The following is a 25,373-nucleotide window of genomic DNA, read 5'->3' as shown; positions in this document are numbered from 1 at the left end:
AAATAGAGAAGCTAGGCCAAGATTCTTCGTGAGAAGCTCCGCTAATCCTACCATGTCAAAGGTATCAACCACCTTCAAAAGTACCGCCTCCTCTGCGATTAGTACCTCTAGTCGATTTTAGAGAGAGAGAGAGGGAGATCTCCGTCGTCCACTTGTATTTCTTCTCTGACCTCGCCTTGATCTCTGCTGCGTACGTATACTTTAGATGGCCAAGGCCGGCAGCGGCGTACTTGATCTTCTTGAGGAGATCGAATCGCGACTCCAGCTCAGTGACTCGATCGCTAAGGCTCTGCAAGTAGAGCTCCCCTCCGAGCCTCTCCACGCGCTGAATCAGCTTGTAGGACAAAAGCTACGGCGTTTTGACGGGGCTAGGGCACAACAAGTCTAATGCGTATCCGAGTTCGAAGTCCTTGACTTGATACACATTTACGCAAGCGTACGTATCCTTGTCAAGATAGGGAAGTATTGTACCCAAGATTATTGTACCACGGGGATTAGTGGCTAACGGAACTAAAGTCACTAAGTAAACAAAAGAAAAAGAAAATGAATAAAATAAAAATGCTACTCTAAGGCACCAAGCCTTAGCAATGCTCGGCTTTAATTTTCACCAAAGCCTAATCAGAACTAAGAGCCTAGTGGTGGATATGTATAAATGAGTGAGAAGTCATGTCATTCAAAATTGTGATTGTAATTTTCTAATAACTAAATTGCAAGAATTTAAATGAAAATTTTAGCTAACAACTAAATTAAATAAAGAAAAGAAAAGTAAGAAACGGAAATTAGGTCACTAGAGTATTCCCCTAACCAAATTCAATGCACAAATATATTCCGACAATAGTCATTCAATTCATAATAGCATCAAGAACAGTACCCAAGGCTTTTCAAGGCTCATAGATCATTAGATTCCTTAAAGGGCATTCCTACTCCGGATCAAGGGTCGTAGAAACTCAATTGGGACAATCTAGAGCTTGTTAGGGCCTCTAGTTGCACCAAAAGGCGAAGAGTTCTAGAATCAAGATTCCCAAGCTAGCCAATACGGCAATCGAAATTGGTATTGTAACTAACCATGTTCTAAACTAGTGTCCTAGCCATAAATTAGAAAGGTGATTAGGTTCCCTAATTTGTTCTAGACATGCTCATCTACACATTCAAGAGTTAATCAAGCTCCTAAGCATGCATCTAAGCCAAATAATATAGATTAGAACATATGCCAAACATGAAATTAAAAACCATTGAATCAAAACATATTTATTACATTAAATCCATGTTAGGGCTCAAACCCTAGTTACCAAATACACTACTCACAACTCATCAACAAACCCACAACAAAATTCATCAAATTACAATAAATTAAGAGAGTATAGAGTTGAGAAAAGAGAGATAAACCAACACTAGTCACAACAACACTAGAGAGTGAGCGTGACTAGCTTGGAATTATACTTTCTCTATACCTAACCCAAATCCTTGGAGAAGATGATGAAAATTGATTGGGTGTGAGGCTGTGGTCTTGGTGGGTATAGGAGAAGAGAAAGAATGGTGATGGTCTGTTATGGGAAGAAGGGGAGGAATGGATCTGATGGGAAAGGGCTATTGTGTTTCGGCGCTGCTCGATTCTCCCCAGGTTAGAGAAGGGAATTAATACATATAGGGCTGGCTGTTCGTGCGGGAAGAGGGAAGGATAGAATGGGCTGCCTCGTGGCAGCATAGGAGTGGACAAGGAGAAATGAAGGATGGTCTGGCACGTGCTAGCCTTCAATTGACTCAAGCTAATTAAGCAATTATGGTTTAATTGCTACACGTGAACTTTTAGCTGAGGTTGATTAATTAATCATTTAATTAATTAATACAAGGATTAATTAATCAAATAGTTAATTAATACCACCTTTTCTTTGCTTCAATTTTCTTTTTCTTCTATTGCTTTCCCCAAGCTCAAACAAATGTTTTTCACATATTTGCTCGTTGACCATTGTTGACTTTTCGTCTTTTTGTCGATAACTCCAATTAACTCCTTTTTACACAACTTCTTCCGAAATCCACAACTCCGCTTATTTCCTACAAGTAAATAAAAATGGATTAAGTACATAAAACTTGACTTGAGGATTAACTTATTTTTAGTGCTTTAGATACAATTACACGCATAAAAATGAGTGTAATCAGTCCTCCTCCACCACCTCTTCGAAAAACAAAGGAAGTTTCGGCGCAGCTGTCAAAATGGAGGTTTCGCGGATAAGAACCCTCGGCAGCGGGCAATAGTAGCAGGGCTCCACGAGCTAGATCTGGAGTGAGTCAACGGAACGAGTCTGGCGATTTGGGTGGGAATGTTTATGTGTGTGTGAGGACAGCGTTAGGTCTAGAGGTAAAATAGAGGCAGGGGCAATTTGGAATTTTCCTTTTCATGTGGGCCCCATCTGAGCTGAGTTGGCAGGCCAAGTCAACAGTTTAACGACACTATTTAACGAAAGAGTGACGGAATGACCTATTTGACGAGATTTGATCACACATGAGTGTTTTTGATGAAATTAAAAGTGCAGGGACTAAATTGATTTTGGACTCAAACCACAGGGTAGTAAACAGTATTTAGCCCTACACATACCCACAACCCTTCTCTGCTAAGGAGGGTCCTTGCCTTAGCTTATGAAATGGATTTCTATATTTTGACCACTTTTCGATCACATATTCATATCTTAATCGTTCAATTTTTAAGTCTTAATATATATATATATATAAACCCAAAATTACTCTTTAAAAATTGAATAATTGCATAGGTTTAACAGTATTATTGACGCCATGTCGGGATTGCAACTTCATGTATTGAAGTTAATTCTTTGAAATCAAATACACCGAACTTCATAACGGCCTATATGTCATGTACAGTTCTTAAAAGATTTCCATTTTAGAAAGGAAAAAAAAAATGTCAGCAGTGGCATCCTTTAGCCATGTTGGATTCTTAAAGAAAGCATTCTCTTTGCTTGTCACCACGTAAAGATAGGCGGGTGATTGATTAAACACAGAAGGGCAGATAGGATGAACCATAACAATTTTTCAACACAAATTAGATTAGCAAAAAACATCCCAAGATTCAGTAAGCCAAAGTTTGAAATGTATGGAAGGAGTAAGAAAGTTTGACTGGAGCGTGCTTTATAATAATGGGGCAGATTTATTAGATACCTCAAATGAACATCTCCCAATTCGTTGCATGTATTACAGAAACAAACCGAGTGTCAAACTCAAGTTGGGAAAAACAACAATACCAAAATAAAGCAACAGTATAAAAGTAAAGCAAACTGAGAATGCACAAGAACTGGTTAAATTGCTCACATCTTTGATACTGAACTCTGGAAGCAGTACATCAGCAACAGTTTCTCCTCGTTAGCATAGATTCTATGGTGTATCAAGTCCACCATATCAAGAGAAAATGAGATGGAAGTGATTCTCCGAGTCATTCATCCTCAACTCTTCTCTATCTGTACATCCCCGACATCATGGTCTTAAACAACTCCACACCATCTCCCTTGTGGGTGGCCAGTGATTCCACTGTCCACTTCAACTATAATTGAAGCACAGTAACATAAGTCACTGGAGTGTATAATTTCCCCAAATTATAGTAGCATATAAAGCTAAACAATGAAACTGTCAAGGATGCACAGATCAGTGGCATGACACATAATTCTTGCAGAACTCTCAGTTCAATTACACATCCTTCTCAGAGAAACATCATCTATTCTACATATATGTATGCACGCATACAAATGACTCTATACTCACTTTGTAGTTTCAGATTTGGTTTCCAAGCAATACAGATAAGTTTAGGAAACCAAAAAGGAGCATGTGAAGCAGAGCGATTTCTGATTTATTTGAATTAAATACAAGAGGTAAGCACGGGTCCTCTTAAATTCCACCGACACCTACTCTATCCAGAAAACAAATGAAGATTACAAGTAATACATACCGATGCAATATACATAACTATGACTCCACATTCAGCTTACCCGATTGATTCTTGTAGATGCCCAGAGCCTTGTCAACCCAATATCAGCCATCACTTTAATTATGATCATCCCATGTTTGTGGATGTACCTTACACTTATTTCCAAAGCACCACAACTTAAATATTCAAAATCCCTTCGCATTCCAAACCACAAAAGACCCCTTTTTCGCAAACTCACATGGATTGAAACCATTCATGGCCTTCCCCATGAGTGCCATAGCAGCAATGCTTGGAAACTTTTTTTTCTGAAATTGATCAAATGTTGCCTTCGAACTTTGAGGTCGAGAAACCGCCGCAGCTTCAGAATTCTTGTGGGGTGCAACTACTTTGTGGGACCACCTCCTAATCCAAGGATGTGAGAGTGATATATTTTGACTTGTCCTTGCTGAATCACTGGAAGACAACTCACCATTCCTTAATAACATTGGAGTTTCATCTAATGACATCGGTTCTCTACCATGAAATCTGCCCATAGCAGGCTGTGAATTAGTTGCGCTGCATTTCATATTTTTCTTATAAAGTGCGTTAACTTTTTCATGGGAAGAAGCCTCTCCCATTTTTGTGCTTTTTGTACTTGTGCTTTTTGTACCATAAGCAAAGTGAGAAGCACTCAACTTGAGGCGTTTAACCCACCTGCAGCTTGGCTCTAGTCCCTGAGGGCCATCTGGACTTGCATTGGATTTTGAATTTGTGGGCTCAGCATGGGAAAGGAGATGTTCCACGTCCAAACTTTGGGTTCTTGAAGGGCTTGTCTCTCTTTCATCCACTAAACTTGCAAGAGCTGCAAGCTCTGGAAGCTCTTGGTTCATATCAGGTAATTTGGTGAATGGAGGTCCACCTCTGACCTCTTCTCTAGCTGAAGTAAAAGCAGATCGAGATGTTGGTGACTTCTGGCCCCCCTCAGTATGCTGCAAAATTTAAAATGAAATCTTCCTATTTAGTGTTATGCTAAATATTATAACCCCAGTCAATCCTTCATATAAAGGACAACAGTGTTGATAACAGCAACAAGTTTTGCACAAACAAAAAGAAAGGAAAATGGATATATGACAATCAAGTTTCATCACGATGCTTAGTCCATCAAATTGCTCGTGTAGATTCCTAAACTTACTGTTAACTTTTAAACTACATCTTTCCTAACATTAAAGGTGCTTTTGAAAAACAATGGTGATTTCAAAACTGTTTATGGCAGGATTGAACTCACAAAATCAAAATTATAAAGAGTTACCTCATTCGTTGGGGATGAAGCCACACCTGACACAACAGGCAGAACCATTAGCCAAAATACAAGATAAACAGAACATAAAGGTACAGATAAATAAACGAAAACAAAAATAAGCATACGTTTCCAGTAAATGAACTTTAGTGATCACAGTGAGCATGGTTCTGCACTATACACTTAACATCCTGTTTAACTGAGTTAACAGCCAATTATCCTAAAACAAAACAAAAAAAAAGGTTTAAACAGCCAGAATATGTGAGATAGAGTGTAATACCAAGAGGAAGGTTATCCTGGAACTGGAAGGTATCCATGTCCATGGTATCAGTTTCAGATGATGATTCATTATCCAAACTATTTGCAGGACGCTTAACATCTCTTACATCTTCCTCTTCACTGTCTGTAGAGCTCCTGTGTGGTAGCAATCTCAATCCAGTCTGAACAGGGAGAGCATGCTCTGGAGAAACAAGGAGCTCACAAAAAGCTTTTCCTTTCAATTTTGTTGATACGGTTGTCTCTCCAAACATGTGACCTCCTTCAGACAAGTTAAAACCAGTCTTTCTTGGAAAAGTGGTTGTCTGAGAACACTTGGGATAACCTCTAGAAGATTCTTTCTCAACATCAACAGCAGCACATATTCTCATGGTCTCTGTGTTACGATCAGCATGTTGCAGGATTGGGGCTGAATAAAATCCAAGATATGGTTTTTCATGTCTGGTCACCTCTGAGGAAGAACTCTGGCTTGGAAACAATCCAACTCCAGACTGACTTTGCATTTCCTGGACATGCTTACGGGATGTTGAGGGATCACGTTGCAACAGCATCACATCATTCTGCCTTGAAAATGAACCTCCTGATTTTCTAGACGCCAACTTGCTATTGATATTCTCCTCATGAATCAAAAATGTGGAACTTGAGTAATTATTAGTGTTTGCAACATGCTGAGGTGCCAAAAGAGAGTTGGATTGATTAACTTCCTTGTCTCTACAAATGAAGAATGGCATAGAAGTGCTCCCACACTTAAATTGATGCAGTGCAAGTTTAGAATCTAATCTCACCGGTCCATCCTGAAAAGACTTGGAAACAGCTGGGCTGCTGTCCTCAAGAAAATTATGATATTTCACCTGTTGTTCTTTTAGGGGTGGGATAGCTTCCAGAGGCCGCGCATCAGCAGGCGCCCATCGCAGCATTGCAGATGAGTCACTCTCACTTAGTAATCTCCTATTGACAGTCGAATCTTGCTGATTCTGTTTAGCCAAACTAGTTTTCTGAGGAACATTGAACATTGGAAAGGACTGGCCTTCCAATCTCTCCTTCCTTAATTTCTTCGAACTCTCTATCAGAGTGACACCCTCATTGTTTTTCCTCACTCTTTTAGGTTCAGCTACTTCTCCAAATCCTCGAAACAACGGATGCTTCTGAACACCATCATTGTGTTTCTGGGCTTCCTCATAATGAATTGATACATGACCACACGCCTTGGTCTCTGAATTGCAGCTTGGGCACATCCAATGAGCCATCCAAACAGATTCACAAGTTTGCTCATTTGTTCCTTCACTCTCCGGATATGATCGAACCACGCAATCAGACATGATAATACAGAACTCCCCACTATCTCCAATTCGTTATGAACAACTTTCTCCCAGGGTCTCCTCAGAAATCACCTGAAAAACCACCACACCATGTGTGCATCAAAAAATGAGATTCTCTGCCTTGAAAATATTCCCATCTTCATAGACACTAGACATATTATCACTAAATCCGTATTCAAAGTTTGTCAAGTATCTAATTAAAGTTTCCAAAAAAAAAAATTCTTGCTTACAATGACAACTATTCAAACTAAGCATAAGAAAGAAACCCTTCTGAAGTTCTGGGTATCTGGGTAGTATTAGTTCTGCTAAAAGAAACATCCTTTACAAAAAAAAAAAAAAAAAAAAAATACAAGTATTTCAACATGGGTAATTGCGATTCAAGCTGATAGTTTCATAAAAACACACAAAAGAGAGAATCGAACTCAAAGTTACCTCCACCGACAAAGATGATAGTCAAGACTTGAGCACAGCAAGCATTTGAGGGCAGGGAACCAAAGCCACCGCTAAACTAGTTGAGAGAAAGAGAGAACGGTGCGAGAGGTGTGAGGTTTAGATAAAGTTGAGGAAGAAATGAAGCAAATTAGGCGAGGTTTAAAGGGGAAGCGCCGAAGTGACACAGAGAGAGAGAAAGAGAGAGCATCTGACAGCCGATGCTCGGTGGGTGTTGCAGAGCCACACACGAGAGACCAGTTGCGTCCGAGCCGGGTCTGAACTGGGGGCCCATATCTCTGCACTTTTACAATTGGTCATTTTTTCAGCCATTTAAATGTTTTCCACTTTATTATTCGTGTTCATGAACACTCATAAATCATTTGGATTAGGACAATTTTTTTACAAGAAAATGGATTGAAAGCACTTTTGTAACGCATGGGGAGTGCGGTTAATTGCTTGAGGGAAGAAATAGCATGTAGATTCAAGACGCTTCAAGAAGTTATGCGAACATTTACGAAAATATATGAAAAATATAATTAATTTACGTGAGGTTGAGGTTATGATTAGTTTTCAAGAAGTTTTGAGAATATTGAAAAAATGATTTGAGTCATTAAAAAAATGATAGGTTATCGAACATATGAGATAATACACGATTTCAAAACACTTTAAGAAGTTATCTAAATATTCTTGAAAATATACCTAAACTGCAATAAATTCACACGAGTTTAAGGTTGCATTTAACTTTCAAGAAGCTTCTAGAATAATAATAATTTATTCGAGACGTTATAAGTGTATGGAAAGACGATAAGTTATCAAATGCATGAAATAATACACAATTTCAAGACGCTTCAAGAAGTAATTTAAATTAAAAAACATAAAATAATGTAATAAATTTGTTGTTCAAAACTCAAAGAACATGTCATTGGGTTATCACATGCTCAAAACTCCCTCTTTATTTGTTGATACTGCTAGGGTTTTGAAACGAGAAGACAGGAGGATTTGGTTTTTTCCTACTCAAAGACCCTAGTTACATTATGCAGAAGCATTCCATTCCATTCCATTCATGCATTGCTACTAATATGGTCTATGTTAATGAGATCAAGTTTTGCTGTGTCATTTTCGAAGAGATCAATGCACATTTATATAACCGGATAATATAAATTAATATCCACGTAACCAACATCACAACCAGTACTGGAGTGTCTACTTGGCCAGTGGTCACGTATATCATCACTAGTTGATAATCATCAAACAAAATATCTCGTAGTTTTCGAATCCTGGGATATGCGAGTTGATCAAGCCTATGTCTCAGAAAAGAAGATATTTGTTCAAGTATTACTAATATTAAATAGTTTCAGGAATCTGGCTATGGATCTTTATTGACTTTGAATCTGTCGTTACTATAGCCTCTACCAGATTTGTAGTGGCAATAAGCACTTTACCAAGAAAAAAATGTTAAAATAATAAATATCTTCCTCCATTTAATTGAAAATATCTTTGCCAAAGGATCGACCAGTTGTTTCGACCAACAAAAACAAAAGCTGCAAGTTGCACTAATGGACAGATGGATTGAGAACTTCTTTGTTACGGACAAAGTATCTGAGCAAACATGGTCCATCTCCCACGCCATTTATCGATAGAAAATTTTCATATTCCGACCGGGCTAATTAGGCGTGTGCATAATATTAGAACTTATTTCAACATTCAAGAGCTACAACTTAAAATGTAAGTGAGGGAAATTCATACTCCTTAATTTGTAATTCACACTATTTTTTATTTATTAGTTAAAATTTTCATAAAAAGACAAAATTTAAGTTATTAAAAAAAAAACATAGAATGTGGATTGTAAAATGAAGAGTGTGAATTTCACTCTGCAAAATATATTAGGACAATATTAGGAGGCCTTAAAACTTGAAATTTTAGCCCTTAGAAAACCACAATTACAGGTCAACCAGAGAGTGTTTAGACTACAGCTCAACCAAATACATAATACACTTTCAGTACGGTTTTCAATCGTTTTATATATGGAAGGAGACTACATGAGTACATGTTATATGATTGGTGATGATGACCCTGGTGGTGAGTAATTACCTATGAAGATCGATGAATCTTTTTCCATGATCGAGACGCATTATGCAACCTTGTTAAAAAGCAGAAGTTTTGTTCTATCCTCAATATCCAGCATAGGGAAACAGCGCGGCAACTTTTGTTTCAGTTTGATGAGATACTATAGGATGATAGTTAATTAATGTAATGAAGATTTGCACCGTACAAGTTGGCTAAACATACTTTAGGCTTCTGTCCCAAGTTAATTACGTTCTTGAAGAAAGAAAAAATAAAATATAAAAACCTCTTCATCGATCTCTAGAAACCCCATGGCAGCTGCACAGTACCTCCTTTAATTGTTTCGCAAATTGCTTGGGTAGGGTAGGCAGCGATGGAGCTCGATGATATCGAACAGCTGACTGGACTAAATATGGAAGCAGGTGGAGGAGTCACCTGGGCAGAGAAAAGAATGTACTAAGATCCATTGTTCGACCCAACTTGGACTCAACAACGATGTGTGTGTCAGTGTGTAACTATTCAATGAGTACGTACTATGTATTTTGCTCTACAATAATCATAAGGAGGTTCTACTTTCACGGTTTCACCACAGCTTTCCACTTTCTCTTCATTCTTAAACAGCTTTCTTGTTGAAGGCCGGGAGATCGAGATGAAGAAACCCGCTGGCCGGCTTGCATTCTTGGGGAGGGAGGAAGTTGAGCATCCTTAATGAGCTAAACCTAATAATTTCGGAAATGAAACGATTGCACTGACACCGCCTTGAATCCGGCCACCATTGTTACCGGTGTCATCACCCTCACCTTCAAGGCCTCTGTGTCATCGGAACTCCACCGGTAATCAACAACGGTGAATCCCAGAAGAAAGGAAGGAATTGAAATAACCGTTTGTGTAGGAGGGAATTATGCTCTCAAATAGTCACATCTTTGTTTCAGACAGCAGTGGTCTTCTCATTGGCTGCAATTTAAGTTTTTCTAAATTCGAACAAATTAAAGAAAAAATATTCAAGATTAGAGGAAAGGAAAAAGAAAAAGAAAATAGAGTCGTTGATAAGCATGAGTACGTGAAGAAAGCAATAATGACTTATGAAAAATTGAGGGAGGCTCGGCTGGGTTAGAGAGACTTGGCTCTAAAGATGTACTTGGAAGTTTATAGGCCATGAAAGAAAGGAATATGATATTTACTGTAGACGCAGATGGAGAGGTGTACCTGGGAAGGTTACAGAGCCACTCACCTTGTTTGGTTGTTTACTCACCAAACACCTTTGTTTTATCCACGTCTATATACTAGGCCCTATGCACATGACTTGTGACTTGTACTATATTGTCTCTATTCATTATTTCATTTTAATTCCAACTTCCACCTCCTTTTTTTTTTTTTTTTTTAGAATAAAAGAAATTTCATTAATCCAAAATATTACAACAATAGAGATGACACTGTAAAATCCTAAGAAAATGGCATACTCATACCCTAAATATAGGATTCAAATTTGCTCACCATTTTTATTTTGTGGTGATATCACCACTCAATTAAAACTTGTCACATCATATAGAATTAATTTAATACTTAAAATTTATTTGTTTAATAAAACATCATAATTAACTATAATTATGTTTTATAACACATGGCAGTTTTATATTGAGTGGTAGTATCACCACCAATATATTTTGGTGGTGAGCAAATTTGAATCCCCAAATATAGAACTGACGGTTACAGATACCATGAGCCGATATGGATCCAACTCTAACCACAAACATCAACTAATCCCTGGAGTTCCGATACATCCTTACAATCAACCTCAAGAAGAGACTAACCCCTTCCGACACCATATACCAATACCGCCAATATATGTGTAGGGGCTACTCCCCATTACATTGACTACAAGAACACAGCGAAATTAGAACAATTAGTCCCTGGAGATGACACCATAAAATGGCACACCACTTATCCAGACCACTAACACCCTCACTCAAAGGAGGAGGGACTAATAAAACCTAAACAAGAACCTAAAAAACCAAAACAAAACTCTAAAGAAACCACCAACACCCTCACTCAAGGGAAGAGGGACTGATTAAACCTAGGACTAATTTCAGTTTGCCTCCTTCAACTTTAGGTCGAAAATCATGTTAGTCCCTGATATTTTTTTTTAATCAAGATCACCCCTACACTTTTATTATTCCTCTTCCTTGTCCAATCCTCATAACTCCATCCAATTTTGCCGTCAAATGGTGACGTGGGCCACGTGGCACCGACACCATGGCCCATTTTTCAGCTTTCAACCCAAAGAAGGGCAAAATTTCTAAAATAACCTTTGGAAAAAAAAACACTTGCAAACTCAGAACTTCAACAAAGAGAGCCATTTATGAATGATTCCTTCAAAATCAAAAACCACTAGTATATTCAATTTCTTCACTATTCTAATCTTGATTGTATTCAACCAATGCCATTAGCACTCGTTTCCCTAAATTGAATCTGCATTCCACATCTAGCTTAAACTAAACAAAACCTTTTCCAACACAACGTTCATCTCAAACCCAGAAATCTAATACAGTGAAAGAACCAAACCAAGAAACAGATTCAGAAAACCAAATCCCACTTCTTCATCTCCACGAATCCCAACAATCAAATTCGTCTATCCTCATATCGAAAGCCTTCAAGTCCTTACTCGTCAACCTCCTCCTGGTCCTCGTTGTTCAACGGACGCGATCTCATTCCGCCCTCCTCCTCTAGCTCGGCAACATCGTTTTACAACTCCGAAGGTGGACTCGGTCCCCGATCCGCCACGCCGAGTCGCTCCCGTTCTGAATCAATATACTAGGGCTCGCGGTCGTACGGCGGCGTCTTGCCGGTGGAGTTCGCGGCGGAGGAGCTTATGCCCGAGACGGTGGATGCTTCGAGGTCTAGGGATAGTGTGTCGGTCATGATTCGGTTTCGGCCTCGGCTAATTTTGGTAGATCCGTGGGAATTGGATCAGATCCATGCGATTTGGGATTAGGGGAATTTGAATCGTTTGATCCTAGGATTTTTGAACTGAGGTGATGTGATTCAATTGTTTGGTTTTTGGGCCTTTTGGTTGCAGCGAGAGACAGTATCACAGAGGAAATGCAAAAAAGGGAAGAGGCTAAAGATTCGAGCTTTGAGGAGGAAGATGGAGACTTTGGAATTCTGGAACGGACTCGATTTTGCTTGTAATCTCAGAGCCGAAGAGAATTTGAGAGGAGGAGAAGAAGAAGATGGGGAAGCAATCGGTGAGGATGAAGGCGGTGGTTTACGAAGAAAAGGGCAGCACAGGGTGTTGGTGGGGTGAAAATGTCCATTTTGCCCTTTTTATTGGTTGAAAAGCTGAAAACTGGGCCATGATGTTGGTGCCACGTCACTATTTGACGGGAAAATTGGATGGAGTTATGAGGATTGGATACGGAAGAGGAATATTGAAAGTGTATGGGTGATCTTGATTAAAAAAAAAAGATCAGGGACTAACATGATTTTCGACCTAAAGTTGGAGGGGGCAAAATGAAATTAATCCTTAAACCTAAACAAAAACCTAGAAAATTAACAAAACAAAAAACCCTAATAATAACGATGACGAGCCCTCATGAACCACCTTACTTCTCGGCCAGTAGTCGACTGTCGAAAGCGATCATCGAAGATTCAGGCCAGATCCAAGCATACACGAATAATCTGAAATTCACTAACCGCAACCAACCAGCATTCCACAATTCCCACCCAGACCGCATCCAACATCCACGTCTCTGCCACAAGTCCACTGAGCACCACCACCCCCTCCGATCCCACAAATCCCAAACTCCAGCGAGCAACCCGATCAGGAATAATAGAATGAAAGAAAAAGATCTCCGGTCAGAACCCGAAAGTCGCTCTGAAGCCTCAACCAACTCAAGTAGAAGAAGGAAAAGAACGCGACTCACCAACCACCGGAGAAAACATAGCAGCCAGTTCGGCAACCCCCAAACCACACCGATGAGGCCGGAGGCCAGCGCAGGTGCCGAGGCGTCGCCGGACAAGCCAAGAAACCGAAATTAGTTACTTCCGAACTCTAGATCCTTTTTTTGTGGAGCGTTGAGAGAGAAATCTTCAATTTTCCCTTACCATTGGTTAGATTATCTAACCATTATCATATCAATGAACTTTTTCCAACTTCCACCTCTAATTTGAGAGCATCTCAAAATACATATTCTCTCCCTTATTCCATGTCAAAGAGCAAAGTCATGGGTCATGTGAAATGTCCATTAATTTCGGTTTTCGTTAGAGTCGTGATTATAATTCTATTTTGATCAAATAAAATAGTACTCAGATTTTGTCATTTAAAGCCATCACATTCGTACATTCAGTGCAAATCTCTCATTATTTTTGAATGTCTTGCTTATGTGTTTTATAACTCGATCAAATTTTTATAAAAAAAATTAAAAAGCATGAGATGTGTAGATCAATTTTCAAATTTATTTGTTTATTGTTTATGATAAAAAAAAAAATAGTTGGTATGTGTGTGTGTGTTTTTTTTTTTTTTTTCATTTGAAACAAATGAAGACCAACTTTGGATGAAACTATGGACGTTATGTTGGACGGAGCATCTTCTGTCCATTGTAGTAAACATTAACTGCAGTGTAATCCCGCGTGTGAGCAGCATGACAACCATGGTTTAGCCGAACGTTGGGGGTTGTCGAGTTATACGACGTTAGTTAAGATAGAAATCACATGGGAGGCACATGATAGTTCCCCCAACCCTAAAACGGATCTATCATGCTCTCTGCTCTGTTCTCCTCCTCCAATTTGATTCAATTCGGACGTCTTTCAAACATAGGTGATCGACTTGTCTCGGCCTCTAACAGAACACGAACCAGATTTCATCCTGAAACCCGAAACGAGCCTGCGGGGCCCACCTTAGGTAAAGTTTTACCAGAAATTTGGTAGAACTTTCCCTAAAAAGTGGACTACCCAAATAACAGACCTGGACAATAGAACTTAAACCAACACCACACCAACTACTTTTACATTCCAAATATATACATTCCAAGTACTTAACTTAATAACATACTTATAAGAGCAATCTAGATAACAAGTGGAAATAAAGTACAAGTAGGTTAAATGTTTAACCTACAGGAAGTCGGAAGTAATGGACACTGTACCTCGACGCCTATGCACAATTGACCTCAACTAGTCTGCAGACTGAGCACGAGAAACCAAAAAGCTCAAGGAAAAGCATTTGAAAACCGTTAGAGTGAGTGGACGAAAATAAATAATTTTAGTGAAAATAACTTAAAATAATTATAATGATTTCCCACTTTATTCTCTTAAATCCAAGCATGCAGTGTTTGATAAGATACTTTCAAATCTCAAAAATCTCAAATTATACTGATCTCAAACTCCATCTCAAAACTCTTCAGAATCCTTTTCAAATATCTCAAAGTTCTCATTCCAAAATACTCTATAAAATAGGCGATGACAAGAGGGAACTGCCGATCGACTAGTCATTTCATGCCACCTGGAGGATACTGCCGACCAGGGACACATCAGAGGGCACTGCCGACTGAAATACGATAAGGTGATGGATAGAGGGTACTGCCGACTAACCATTTCATGTCATCTGGAGGGTACTGCTGACCATAATAGATAGTTAGAAGGTACTGCCGACTAACTATTTCATGTCATCTGGAGGGTACTGCTGACCATAATAGCTAGTTAGAGGGTACTGATATCAGATGACGCATCGAATGGTACTGCCAACCAGAATATATACTTTGGAGGGTACTGCTGACCAGATAATGCATGCATGCGCTAACATAATCATCATTATCATTCATATTTACCTCATTGAATAAACTGAACTCAATAATTCTCTTATAGTATTAAACTCATCAACTTGTAATGTTTAAATTTCCATAAACACTCAATTCTTAAAATAACTCATGAAATCTCGATAAATCATTTATACTCAAATAGTTGAATATATATCATACACATAATACACAAGTCATCATCATTTCCGAAAGAAAATCTCCATAACTCAATATTTGAATAACTCGATAAATAAGTAAAAAATTTCGGAAAGGAAAATAAATATCAGACTTCAACAAAACTCAAAAATTTTCACCATCCTATCGAAAATATAATATTAAGAAATTTCGATAAATTATTTATATATCGTAAAATTAATACAATTAATTAATATTCAGAAAATAATACTGCATGCATAATAATTAAAAAACAAATATCCACTCACAGCCAAACGACTATGAAGGCTGTTAAATGAATTCCTCCTTGAGCTCTATCTACACGTTGTCCTAAACAATTTGATAATTATGAAAAATAGTTTTCGAGAATCGGAACTAAATTGACAATAATAAATTCGAAACCCTAGAAACAATAATTCGTTGAAAGCTTGAAATCATAACGGAACGAGCTCAACTTTCATAGGTACGTTGATTCGATAATTATAACAACCTTTTGAGAAATGGAGTCGATCCAAAAGTTAGATATTCTCGAACCAAAACCCGATCATTTTCAAAAAGTATCAAAACGACACAAAACTCACATTCACATGTTCGTAATTCTATGCTCTACCTAACGAACCAAAATAGATGCGCCCCTACGCGCCACCACATGCAGCTGCAAGTGCCACATCTGACCCTAAATTGGGTCATGAAACCTATATATGCCAAATTATTCACAACAACAACCCCAACAACTCTTCTAACTACAACAAAGTCAAATTCAGAACCATACAGCCGGAATATACCTACAAAACATCTGGGGGAAATCAGAATTTCAATTCCCCGATTTGTCTTCCTTCGGTTGAGTCGATGCACGAGGCATATATTTTTAGAACAAGGATGATGAGAGATTCAATTTCTGGGTTATGGCCTCTTCGGAGGTGGTCGGGAAACCGAGAATCAACCGGATATACAAAACGGGTCTGGTGCCGTGAATATTACTTTGAACCGCTTTCGTTAACGGCAATCGGAGGAAACCAAAGCAGGAAAGACGACCAGTGTGAGGCGGCGCTCCCGATGAGAGTGGTCCGGCAATCTGGGGTGGCCTGACGTCAGCAGAATCTGTCGGGTCAGGTTGGAGGTCGAGTCTGGGAGAGAGAGTTTGGGGATTAGGGTTTTGGCCCAAAACAGAAACTTCCCGAAATCGAAAGTTTCCAAATGCAAACTTTCTATTTATATACACATCCTAAAATAGTAACTTTGACTTTTTTTACCATAACTTCTTCATATGAGCTCCGATTCTTGTGTGCCACATGTCCACTAACTTGGTTTAATGTTCTCTACAACTTTTCAGAAGGAAGTTTTCTCATAAGATGAGCGGATTAAAAATTCAACTCCTGGAATACCTTAAAAGTTAAAAGTGAAGATGATTGTCGTTTACCATTCAAATGATTAGTAAACCAGTAAATTTGGGTACGAGGTATAATAATAATTTGATAGCTCCCCTAACTCAAAGCCGATATTGGTAATTGTGATTGCCGGTGCCACACTGTTTGGGTAAGGTTTCCCTTACTCTATAAATCAGAAGTTGTTGATATTGGGAGATGATTGAAGGGGTTGATACTCTACTTTGTATTATGATTTTGGCTTCTGAATGGGTTATCTTATTCATTAAGGTTGCTTTATGTGGTTGTGATGCTATGAAGAATGAATTCTATATTTGAGGCATCAGAATTAGTTTTTGTTATGACATGGATTTCATGATGGAATTTGATTTATGTTTCATGTTGGAATTGAAATAGGATTAAAATTTGCATGTGCCCCGATCATATTTTATGTTTTAAATTCAATGACTTTATTTCAAACAAAATGCTGGGTTCTCGATTTCCTACGTTTATCATTGTTCTGATTTATGCTTTTGCTTGGTTCTTTGTCATTTGCTTACTATGATTTATGGAGTTTTTGGTCATAAGGTTCTCCAGGTATGCTTTTCCATTAGATAAAATTTTAATTGAATTGATTGATTTTCGATTTCTCTGTTTAACAGTCGGGACTTTTCCTCAATCACTGTTATTGAAGTGAGAAGCGGTGCATGATTGTCGATTTGTACATGAATTCAGCAACTGATCATCCCAGATATTCTCTACAGTACGCAATCAGTAGCTTTTATCAGTTTCCTGGCATGTTAATCTAGCATGGTTTCTAATCTATTTTGTTTATTGTTTATCAATCTCTCAGCCTCTCCACTATTTGAGATTAAGTTAATATTCAGAAAAAGATAAACCCAAATAAAGCATTGATCACTGTTTTATTTATTTTATGTTGAAGAACCAATCCAAGTTCAGGTAAGCTTTCCAATTTGCATTCACAGTTCAATATATATTATCCAAGCAGCCATGTTTTTATAAGATAACTGATCTTTTATTCAACCATTTTGAATTTCAATTGCTGTAATCGAGCTCTCATTTGTTGGTTTGTGATGATTATCTTTGTTGCGTAGCTGAGTTGATTGCTGTTATAGGTTTGTTTCAATGTGATTTATGATGTTGAATTTTTGTGTTTTGAGGAAGTTTTGGTTGTGGATTGGTGTTCATGTAGTGTGATGTTAGAGAAGCGAAGACCTGAGTTTCTTTGTGGCTTAGTATCTTGTTTTGTTTTGAATGGTCTTTTTTGCATTGTGTTACTCATAAACATGGGAATAAGCTTTGTGATGAATAGCTAAACACATTCAACAGAGGTAAATTCTCGAAATTAATCCCTTTTTCATCCAATTAATGAAATATAACATCTGATTTACAATAAAGAGAAATCTTTTATGAGAACTAAAGCAAAATGAATGGGGGGTTTAGATTGACTTTTGGTAGTGAACTTATTCATTCATTTTCTTTAACAATTACTTTAGTATAGCTGCATTTAGGAGGCTAGGTTTGTTTGGTTTTGCATGATTGTAGTGTGTTTTGATAGAAGCAAACCTCTTTGTGAACGTCAAAAATTGTGCAGATAAAGGATAAACCTGGTTCAGTTCCTCTGACATTGAAAAACCTCATTTCCTGATCCCTGCTTTTTCCTCACCCTCACTTCCAATTTTGCTCTCTCTCTCTCTCTGTTCGTTTCAGACTCTCATTTGGTTGATGTCCTCACTTCGCATTATCTCTAAACCCTTGAATTCTTCAGGTTCAGATTTTGATTATTTATGTTCTTGGGGTTTGATTACGTATTTGATTTTGGATTACTTTTTCAATTTATTTCTCTATGTGTTTGTTGGTGCGAAAATGTGAGATATTTACTAGTATCCACCGCCAAGGTTACTGGCTTTGTGGAAGCAATTCTAGGTGTGAAATTTTTACTTGCCAAATTCCTCAGGAACTAAGTGGAATGTAGAATTTCAGTTTACTATGATGGAATTTCTTCTACTGTGGTCGAGGGTCATGATGTGGTGCATCCGTGCATGTTAGGTGTTTGTGAAATGTTCAAGGTTAGTAAAAACTGAGACTTTTGTATTTTGGTGTTTGATTTTGGTCTGGTAGGTCAGTAAGGAAATAGGGGAAAGTATGAGAGAAATTTACTGTAGTTTCTAAAGTTATTAGCTTTGTTTTTCAAGGTGTGAGATTAGTAGTTTCTTATTGCATTCAATTAATTATACTGTTACAGAATGTTGAATACAAATTGATGTTGAATATCCACTGATTTTGCTATATATATATTGATGAGTTTGTATGGAGTTGCAATTAAACTGATGTTAGATTTTTTAACAAAGGTAATTAAATTATCATGTCGGTAATCTAATAACTTCATCATGTAACGCTGTGAGGTTGTTGACGATTTAATTGTTGAGTGATTGAATGTGTTGATTAAGGGGACTTGTTTAAGACATGTAGGTTTAGGGGGACAAAGATACCTAAAAAGAAGCTGCACAATAAAGAAGATAATAAGCTGGAGACCGCAAGGAAGCGGAAAACCGAACGAGTTGTGGGATATCATAATTGTGTGTAAGTATTATGATAGTAAGGAACACATACTATTGCAATGAGTTGATTTGTTTTTGTTAATTGAAATGAATAAAAAAGGTGACTAGAAGTAAACCTGATATATGTTGTGAGATAACCATAGGAAAACAGTTGTCATAAGCATAGGTCAAAATGGAGAAGATTGAAGGTACATAAATTATTAAAGGTGATTTGTACATTGGACTGAATTTTTATTTGTATGAAATGTTCAATGTCGGTCAGAAAATTGTCTAATGCGAAACGTTCAATGCCGGTCAAAAAAATTATGACATCGAAGCAATTGTGAAAGAGGTGTTGAGAATGATTGGTTCAAATGGAACCAAACGATATAAGGGATATCAAAAAATTGAAGCACACATAAATGCTGATCCAGTGTTCACCTCAAGGGGGCAAATGGGTTCCGTAGGTGGCAAGAAAATTGAGTACGAGTATCCTTTAGCAACAAATGATTTCGGGAATGACCAAGGTTCAAAAAAACGCTAGGCGCTAGTAGGGCGGTGAACAAGTGACTAGCGCCCAGACTCCTAGGCGGCGCCTAGGCGGTTTTATATTATTTTTATTTTTATTTTATTTTTATTATATATATAAAGAAAAAAAAATAAGAGGAGGAAAAATATATATTTAATTAAATTATTAAATTTTTGTTTAACAGAACATTTATTTAATTGAATATTTGTTTAATTATACAAGGCAAACACCGAAGGAGTAGTATTCAATTATGCTTTTAATTGTACTTTGGCTTGCACATGTGTCACACTCACACCACTTGTCCCTCTTCTCTCACTCTCTACACGAACAACAGCCACACATTTTTTTAATAGAATTCTCTCCTTTTGAGTACCCTGCTCGTGTTACTGTGTTCATTGACTTCATTCTCGTCTGTTCATCTCTTGAGCGAAACCTACAGCGACCACCTGCACATTCTCTTTCATCTCTATCTTCATCAATTTTCCTTCTTTTTATCATTGTTCAATCACCGCGTCCACACAAAAGATAATACATAGAAGCAATTACCATCAAAAATTCGTCCAACCCAGTAAAACCCAGAATCACGATTCAAAAAGAAACACCCTTTATGTGAAAATCAGGCAAACCAATTCAACCCAATAATCAGATTCACATTCAACCCAACATTCACTAGCCAAATTCATAGAAACCCAACTATCCGAAGACTTGAGAATGAAGAGAGATTGAGAGTTGAGTGGAAAGAGAAGAGTGAATGACTGAAGGAATGAGAGAGAGAGAGAGAGGCGGGTGACTGAAGGAGAGAAAGAGGCGTGGTTGTCGACTGAAGGAGAGTGAGACTCGCCCAGAGTCACCACCTAGAAAATTCCGCCTAGCTGTACAGAAGCCCAGGCGCCAGTCCAGTCCGCCTAGGCGCCCACCCAAAATAAAACCGCCTAAGAGCACCTATTAGCCATTAATCGAGCGGCCGAGTTTTAGAACACTGGGAATGACATGTTCCATTACGAAATGAGACAAAGGTAATTGAGACTAATATGTTGACAATGACTTTCATAAATACACTGATGTTTAATTTATAAATGTTTAGGTTAGATGTTATTAGTTTTTTAAATAGTAAAATGTGTAATTTTGGGGTAGATGTATTATCTGAATATATGAAACCTATATACATGCTTATAAGCTTATTTGTTAGCAGTACATGTGGAAGAAGAAAGTGTTACTATTCCCTTCCTCTTAAAGATGGAAGATCAGATGTCATCGGTAACATTACAATACTTATAAGCTGATTTGTTAACGGTACATGTGGAAGAAGAAAGTGCAATTGTTCTCTTTCTCCTGAAGATGGAGGATCAGATGTCATCGGTAACATTACAATGCCTCCACGTACTCTAACTGTCATCGGATGGGAGACTGGGCAATTGATTTGGTGCTTAAATGCAACTTACGCTCAATAAGGGCTCTGTCATCAAAGAAATGGGAAATAGTTGAACCCAAAATTATGGTACCACGGGGATTGAAAAGCTAACTCCAATTCTTGGTTATGCCGATTACTAAGTCATCAACAATTTAACAAACAAAACCTAAAAATATCACCAAGCTATTTACATGCCCGGCTTGGAACAACCAAGCCTAAAATTAGTCAAGAGAACCACAAATAAATGCGGAAGCTCACAACCAAATGGTATGGACAATGAAAGTGGTTTGTGAAATTTGATTTTGATTTCAAAAAATAAAATTGACAATTGAAAATTAAAATTGCAACTAAAGATAAACATAATAAAAACTAATCAAGAAATGGAAATTAGGTCACTAGGGTATCCTCTTAGCCAAATTTAATACATAAATATGCTTCAACAATGGTCACTCAATTCATAATGGCATCAAGAACCGTACCCAAGGATTTTCAAGACTCATGAGTCATTAGATTCCTTAAAGGATATTCCTACTCCGGATCAAATATCGTAGAAACTCAATTGAGACAATCTAGAGCCTTGCTAGGGCCTCTAGTTGCACCAAAAGGTGAAGAGTCCTAGAATCAAGGTTCCTAATTAAGCTAGCCAATACGGCAATTGAAATTGGTATTGTAACTAACCATATTCTAAAAAGAAAAATTCAATCACCGTCCCCAAACTATGCTGCCAAGGCCAATTTGATACCCGAACTCTCAAAAGTATCAATGTGATACCTCAACACGTATTTTGACATCAAGGTGATACTTCCGTCAAAAATTCCTAACGGAGCTGTCTGTTTGCTGACATGGCAAGCACGTGGGTCCTATGTGATATTTTTATCAAGGGCAGAATAGTCTTTTACTACTAACTAATTTAAAAATAAATAAATAAATAAAGAACGAAGCACAGAGCTCCATCACTCTCCTCCCCCTCTCACTTGGTTCTGGTTTTCGGGTATCTGGGTTTTTATGGCTTTGGAGGCTATCAATCTGTCGCTCTCTCTCTCCTTCTCTCGACCCCCGTCTCCTCTCTCTCACTAACTTCATCCTTGATTTTTTCACTATCTACCATGCCTCCATATCCTATTGGTACTCCTCGACGACCAGTCGATCCGGACACCAACATCGATGACGACGATGTCGCCGCAGCCGTCGATTTCGAAGACGACAAGGATCACCATCCCCAAAACGACGCCGTTGTTTTCCCACTCGTAGCTGCTCCCCAACAGCGAATTGTGAACCAGGGGCAGAGGGGAGTGTCGTCACTCAGATTAAACGACGACATTTAGGGTTATGGGCGGCTGCTGGCGGAGGTGGTGTCGGAGTCACAGTGGCGGAAGTGGTCGAGCGGCCTTGATGGTGGCGGTGGCTGTACGTTCATCGACGGCTTGGGTAAAGATTAGATTTTTTTTTTTGGTGGTAAATTATGGGTGTGTGATATTGAGGATGGTTGATGTTATGGTTATTGGGTTTGTGATTGTGATTGGGTGTGTTCACATTGAAGAGAAGCAGAATGGCCAGCTTGTGGAGGGAGGACCAGCCGCCAGGACGCTCGGAGAAGGCGGCTGAGACAAGATCGAAGACAATGAAGCAATGTTCTAATCGATCTGTCTGGGCTTTCAATCGAAGAACCTCACTCTTGGATGCTCTCTTCCTCAAGCAGCAAAGCAGAAACTCTTGGTTATTTTCTGGTTCGATTTCTGATTCTTCAAGGTTAAAGTCTCTCTCTGAAACCCCTGGTGAGTTACTGTGTTGAAATTGGGAGTATGTAGCTTCATACTATGCCTTATTTATATTTAGGGATCAGATTTTAAAATGGCTTTGCTTTCGATTCGAGTCATGCAAAAATCATGTATGTAATCTTGCCGAAATTATTTTTGTTTATGTTGTTTGTTTGGAAATTGAATTGCAAAGGTTATGGGGTGAGGCAAGAGGCTGCGGTGGCATACGGTGCTCTTGGTGCTGTGGTTTGTTCAATTCCTATAACTTCAAATGGAAGACAGAACCATGTTATGCTTAGGAGCTTGGTTGACCGGTTCGTTGGTTGGGCGCTGCCGTTGCTTAGCAATTTCACCGTGATTAGATTGATCGAGCTATCGAATTCTATTGGCTTGTATTGTACTATTGTATGATTAAAATCATTAAATTGGGGTGGGTGGCTGGTGGTTGATGACGTTGTCAGGTAAGTAAGGAAATGTGGTGGAGGAGCTTGCGGCGGAAGTTGCGGCGGTTTGGCTAGAGGAAAATCCCAGAAGAAGAAGAAGAAGAGAAAGAAGAAAAAGAAATGAAAAGAAAAAAATGAATTAAAAAAGGGTAAATTGGTCATTTTATTTTTTTTGGGGCCCATGTGCTTGCCACGTCAGCAAACAGACGGCTCCGTTAGGAATTTTTGACGGAAGTATCACCTTGATGTCAAAATACGTGTTTGGGTATCACATTGATACTTTTGAGAGTTCGGGTATCAAATTGGCCTTGGCAGCATAGTTTAGGGATGGTGACTAAATTTTTCTCTATTCTAAAATAGTGTCTTAGCCATAAATTAGAGAAGTGATTATATCCCCTAATTTGTTCTAGACGTGCTCATCTATATATTCAAGAGTTAATCAAGCTCCTAAACATGCACCTAAGCCAAATAATATAGATTAGAACATATGCCAAAAACAAAATTGAGAACCATTAAATCAAAGGGAAAATTTCACAAATGGTCACTCAACTATGACTCATTCGACACTTTGGTCACTGAAGTTTCAAATATATCACTTTGGTCACTCAACTATTACATTGTCAATCACTTAAGTCACCCAAAGAGTATTTTTTATAATATTAACAAAGTGACTTAAGTGATTGACAATGTATTAGTTGAGTGACCAAAGTGATATATTTGAAACTTCAGTGACCAAAGTATCGAATGAGTCATAGTTGAGTGACTATTTGTGGAATTCTCCCTAAATCAAAATATATTTATTACATTAAATCCATGCTAGAGCTCAAATCCTAGTTTCCTAAATAGACTACTCACAACTCATCAACAAATCAACAACAATATACATCAATTAAAGAGGTAAATGTGAAGAGGAGTGAGAAGTAACAAGAACAAATCACAAATTGCTATGAAGCAATTATGACAAGTCTTGATTTATGGCTTCTCACTTTACCCAATCTCAAAGATTGATGCTCTTTGAAAATTTGATGAAGATTTGGTGTAGAGGAGTGAGAGGAGAAAGAAAAATATGAAAATTGAATGGGCATTGGTGGTTTTGGTGTTGAAGGGAGAGAAAGAATTATGATGGTGGTGGCTGGTCTGTTGGTGTCTTGCTGAAGGGGAAGGAAATATATGGCCATGAAATTCATGGGTCCGATCCTGAGTTGTGTGGATGTGAGAAGAGAAAAGAGATAGGCTGCCACGTGGCAGCACAAGAGAGGGTGAGAGGAAAAATAAAAGAAAAAGAAGAATGACATGCACGTGGGAGAAAGGAAAAGATATGCTTATGTTGACATTCTTCAAATCACTGTTCAGTTTTATTATTTTCCTCAATTGTTTGATTATGCTACTTGTTGAGTCACTTCACAATCAAATGCGTCCACTGTTCTTCAACCACGTGCTGTCACACATCTTATCAATCTTTCAAAGACTATTTAGACAGCTAAGCATTGATTGAACTTGCCTTGGTATGATTCATTCCTATTACAGACTCTCGTATGTTTATGTTCACAGAATTTGGCAATTCTAAAATCTTGGACCTTACATAAATCATGTTGTTGATTGAAATTGTCTGCTTTCAACTAAAATATGTTCAACAGCCTCTTGATTTGTTGCACCGTTCAAGGATCTTCCTGACATTTTCAATATTCTCATGATTTCTCATCACTAGAAACATGTGATCTTGCCTAACATCTGGTTGAAAGAAGATAAACACTTGTCCAATACCTTGGTTTCACAATTTGTTTGAATATATTCCTATCTTTGTATCTCTCCTGTTATCTATATTTCTTTCTTGGTTCATGTACTATTTCTTTCTTGGTTCATCTACTCTTTCACAAAGGCTTTCTACATTAGATTTGTCATGACCTTCTTCTCAGTATTTGATGTGCCTACCTTTTTGAAGGATTTATGTCATAAAACAATCATTTTGATGTTATGTTTATTGTAACTATTATTAATCAAAATGGCAAGTTTATTGTTCATTGCATATATTTATTATTTGATTGAA

The 25,373-nt window shown here is 38.0% G+C and overlaps 1 protein-coding gene across 4 annotated transcripts; it reads right to left on the bottom strand.

The window, feature by feature from the left end:
- Positions 1 to 3,137: 3,137 nt before the first annotated feature.
- On the bottom strand, positions 3,138 to 7,530 carry LOC112170299. 4 transcript variants are annotated; one of them, XR_002925052.2, is made up of 5 exons: positions 7,232 to 7,530; positions 5,485 to 6,871; positions 5,217 to 5,242; positions 3,990 to 4,896; positions 3,138 to 3,547 (listed from the first exon to the last, which is right to left on the bottom strand). XR_002925052.2 is itself a non-coding variant. In XM_040508220.1 (5 exons), the coding sequence occupies exons 3-5, from the start codon at positions 6,797 to 6,799 to the stop codon at positions 4,114 to 4,116; spliced, it is 2,124 nt and encodes a 707-aa protein (XP_040364154.1). In that variant the 5' UTR covers positions 6,800 to 6,871; positions 7,030 to 7,118; positions 7,232 to 7,530; the 3' UTR covers positions 3,647 to 4,113. The 4 variants fall into 4 exon arrangements, 3 of the variants coding, with proteins under 3 accessions (XP_040364154.1, XP_024163313.1, XP_024163309.1); XM_040508220.1 differs by lacking the exon at positions 3,138 to 3,547 and adding an exon at positions 7,030 to 7,118 and having other exon boundaries at positions 3,647 to 4,896; XM_024307545.2 differs by lacking the exon at positions 3,138 to 3,547 and having other exon boundaries at positions 3,647 to 4,453; positions 4,622 to 4,896.
- Positions 7,531 to 25,373: the final 17,843 nt, after the last annotated feature.

This window comes from Rosa chinensis, chromosome 6 (genome assembly GCF_002994745.2).
Source record: "Rosa chinensis cultivar Old Blush chromosome 6, RchiOBHm-V2, whole genome shotgun sequence".
NCBI classification, from domain to species: Eukaryota; Viridiplantae; Streptophyta; class Magnoliopsida; order Rosales; family Rosaceae; genus Rosa; species Rosa chinensis.
This window is presented reverse-complemented; position numbering and strand designations above follow the sequence as displayed.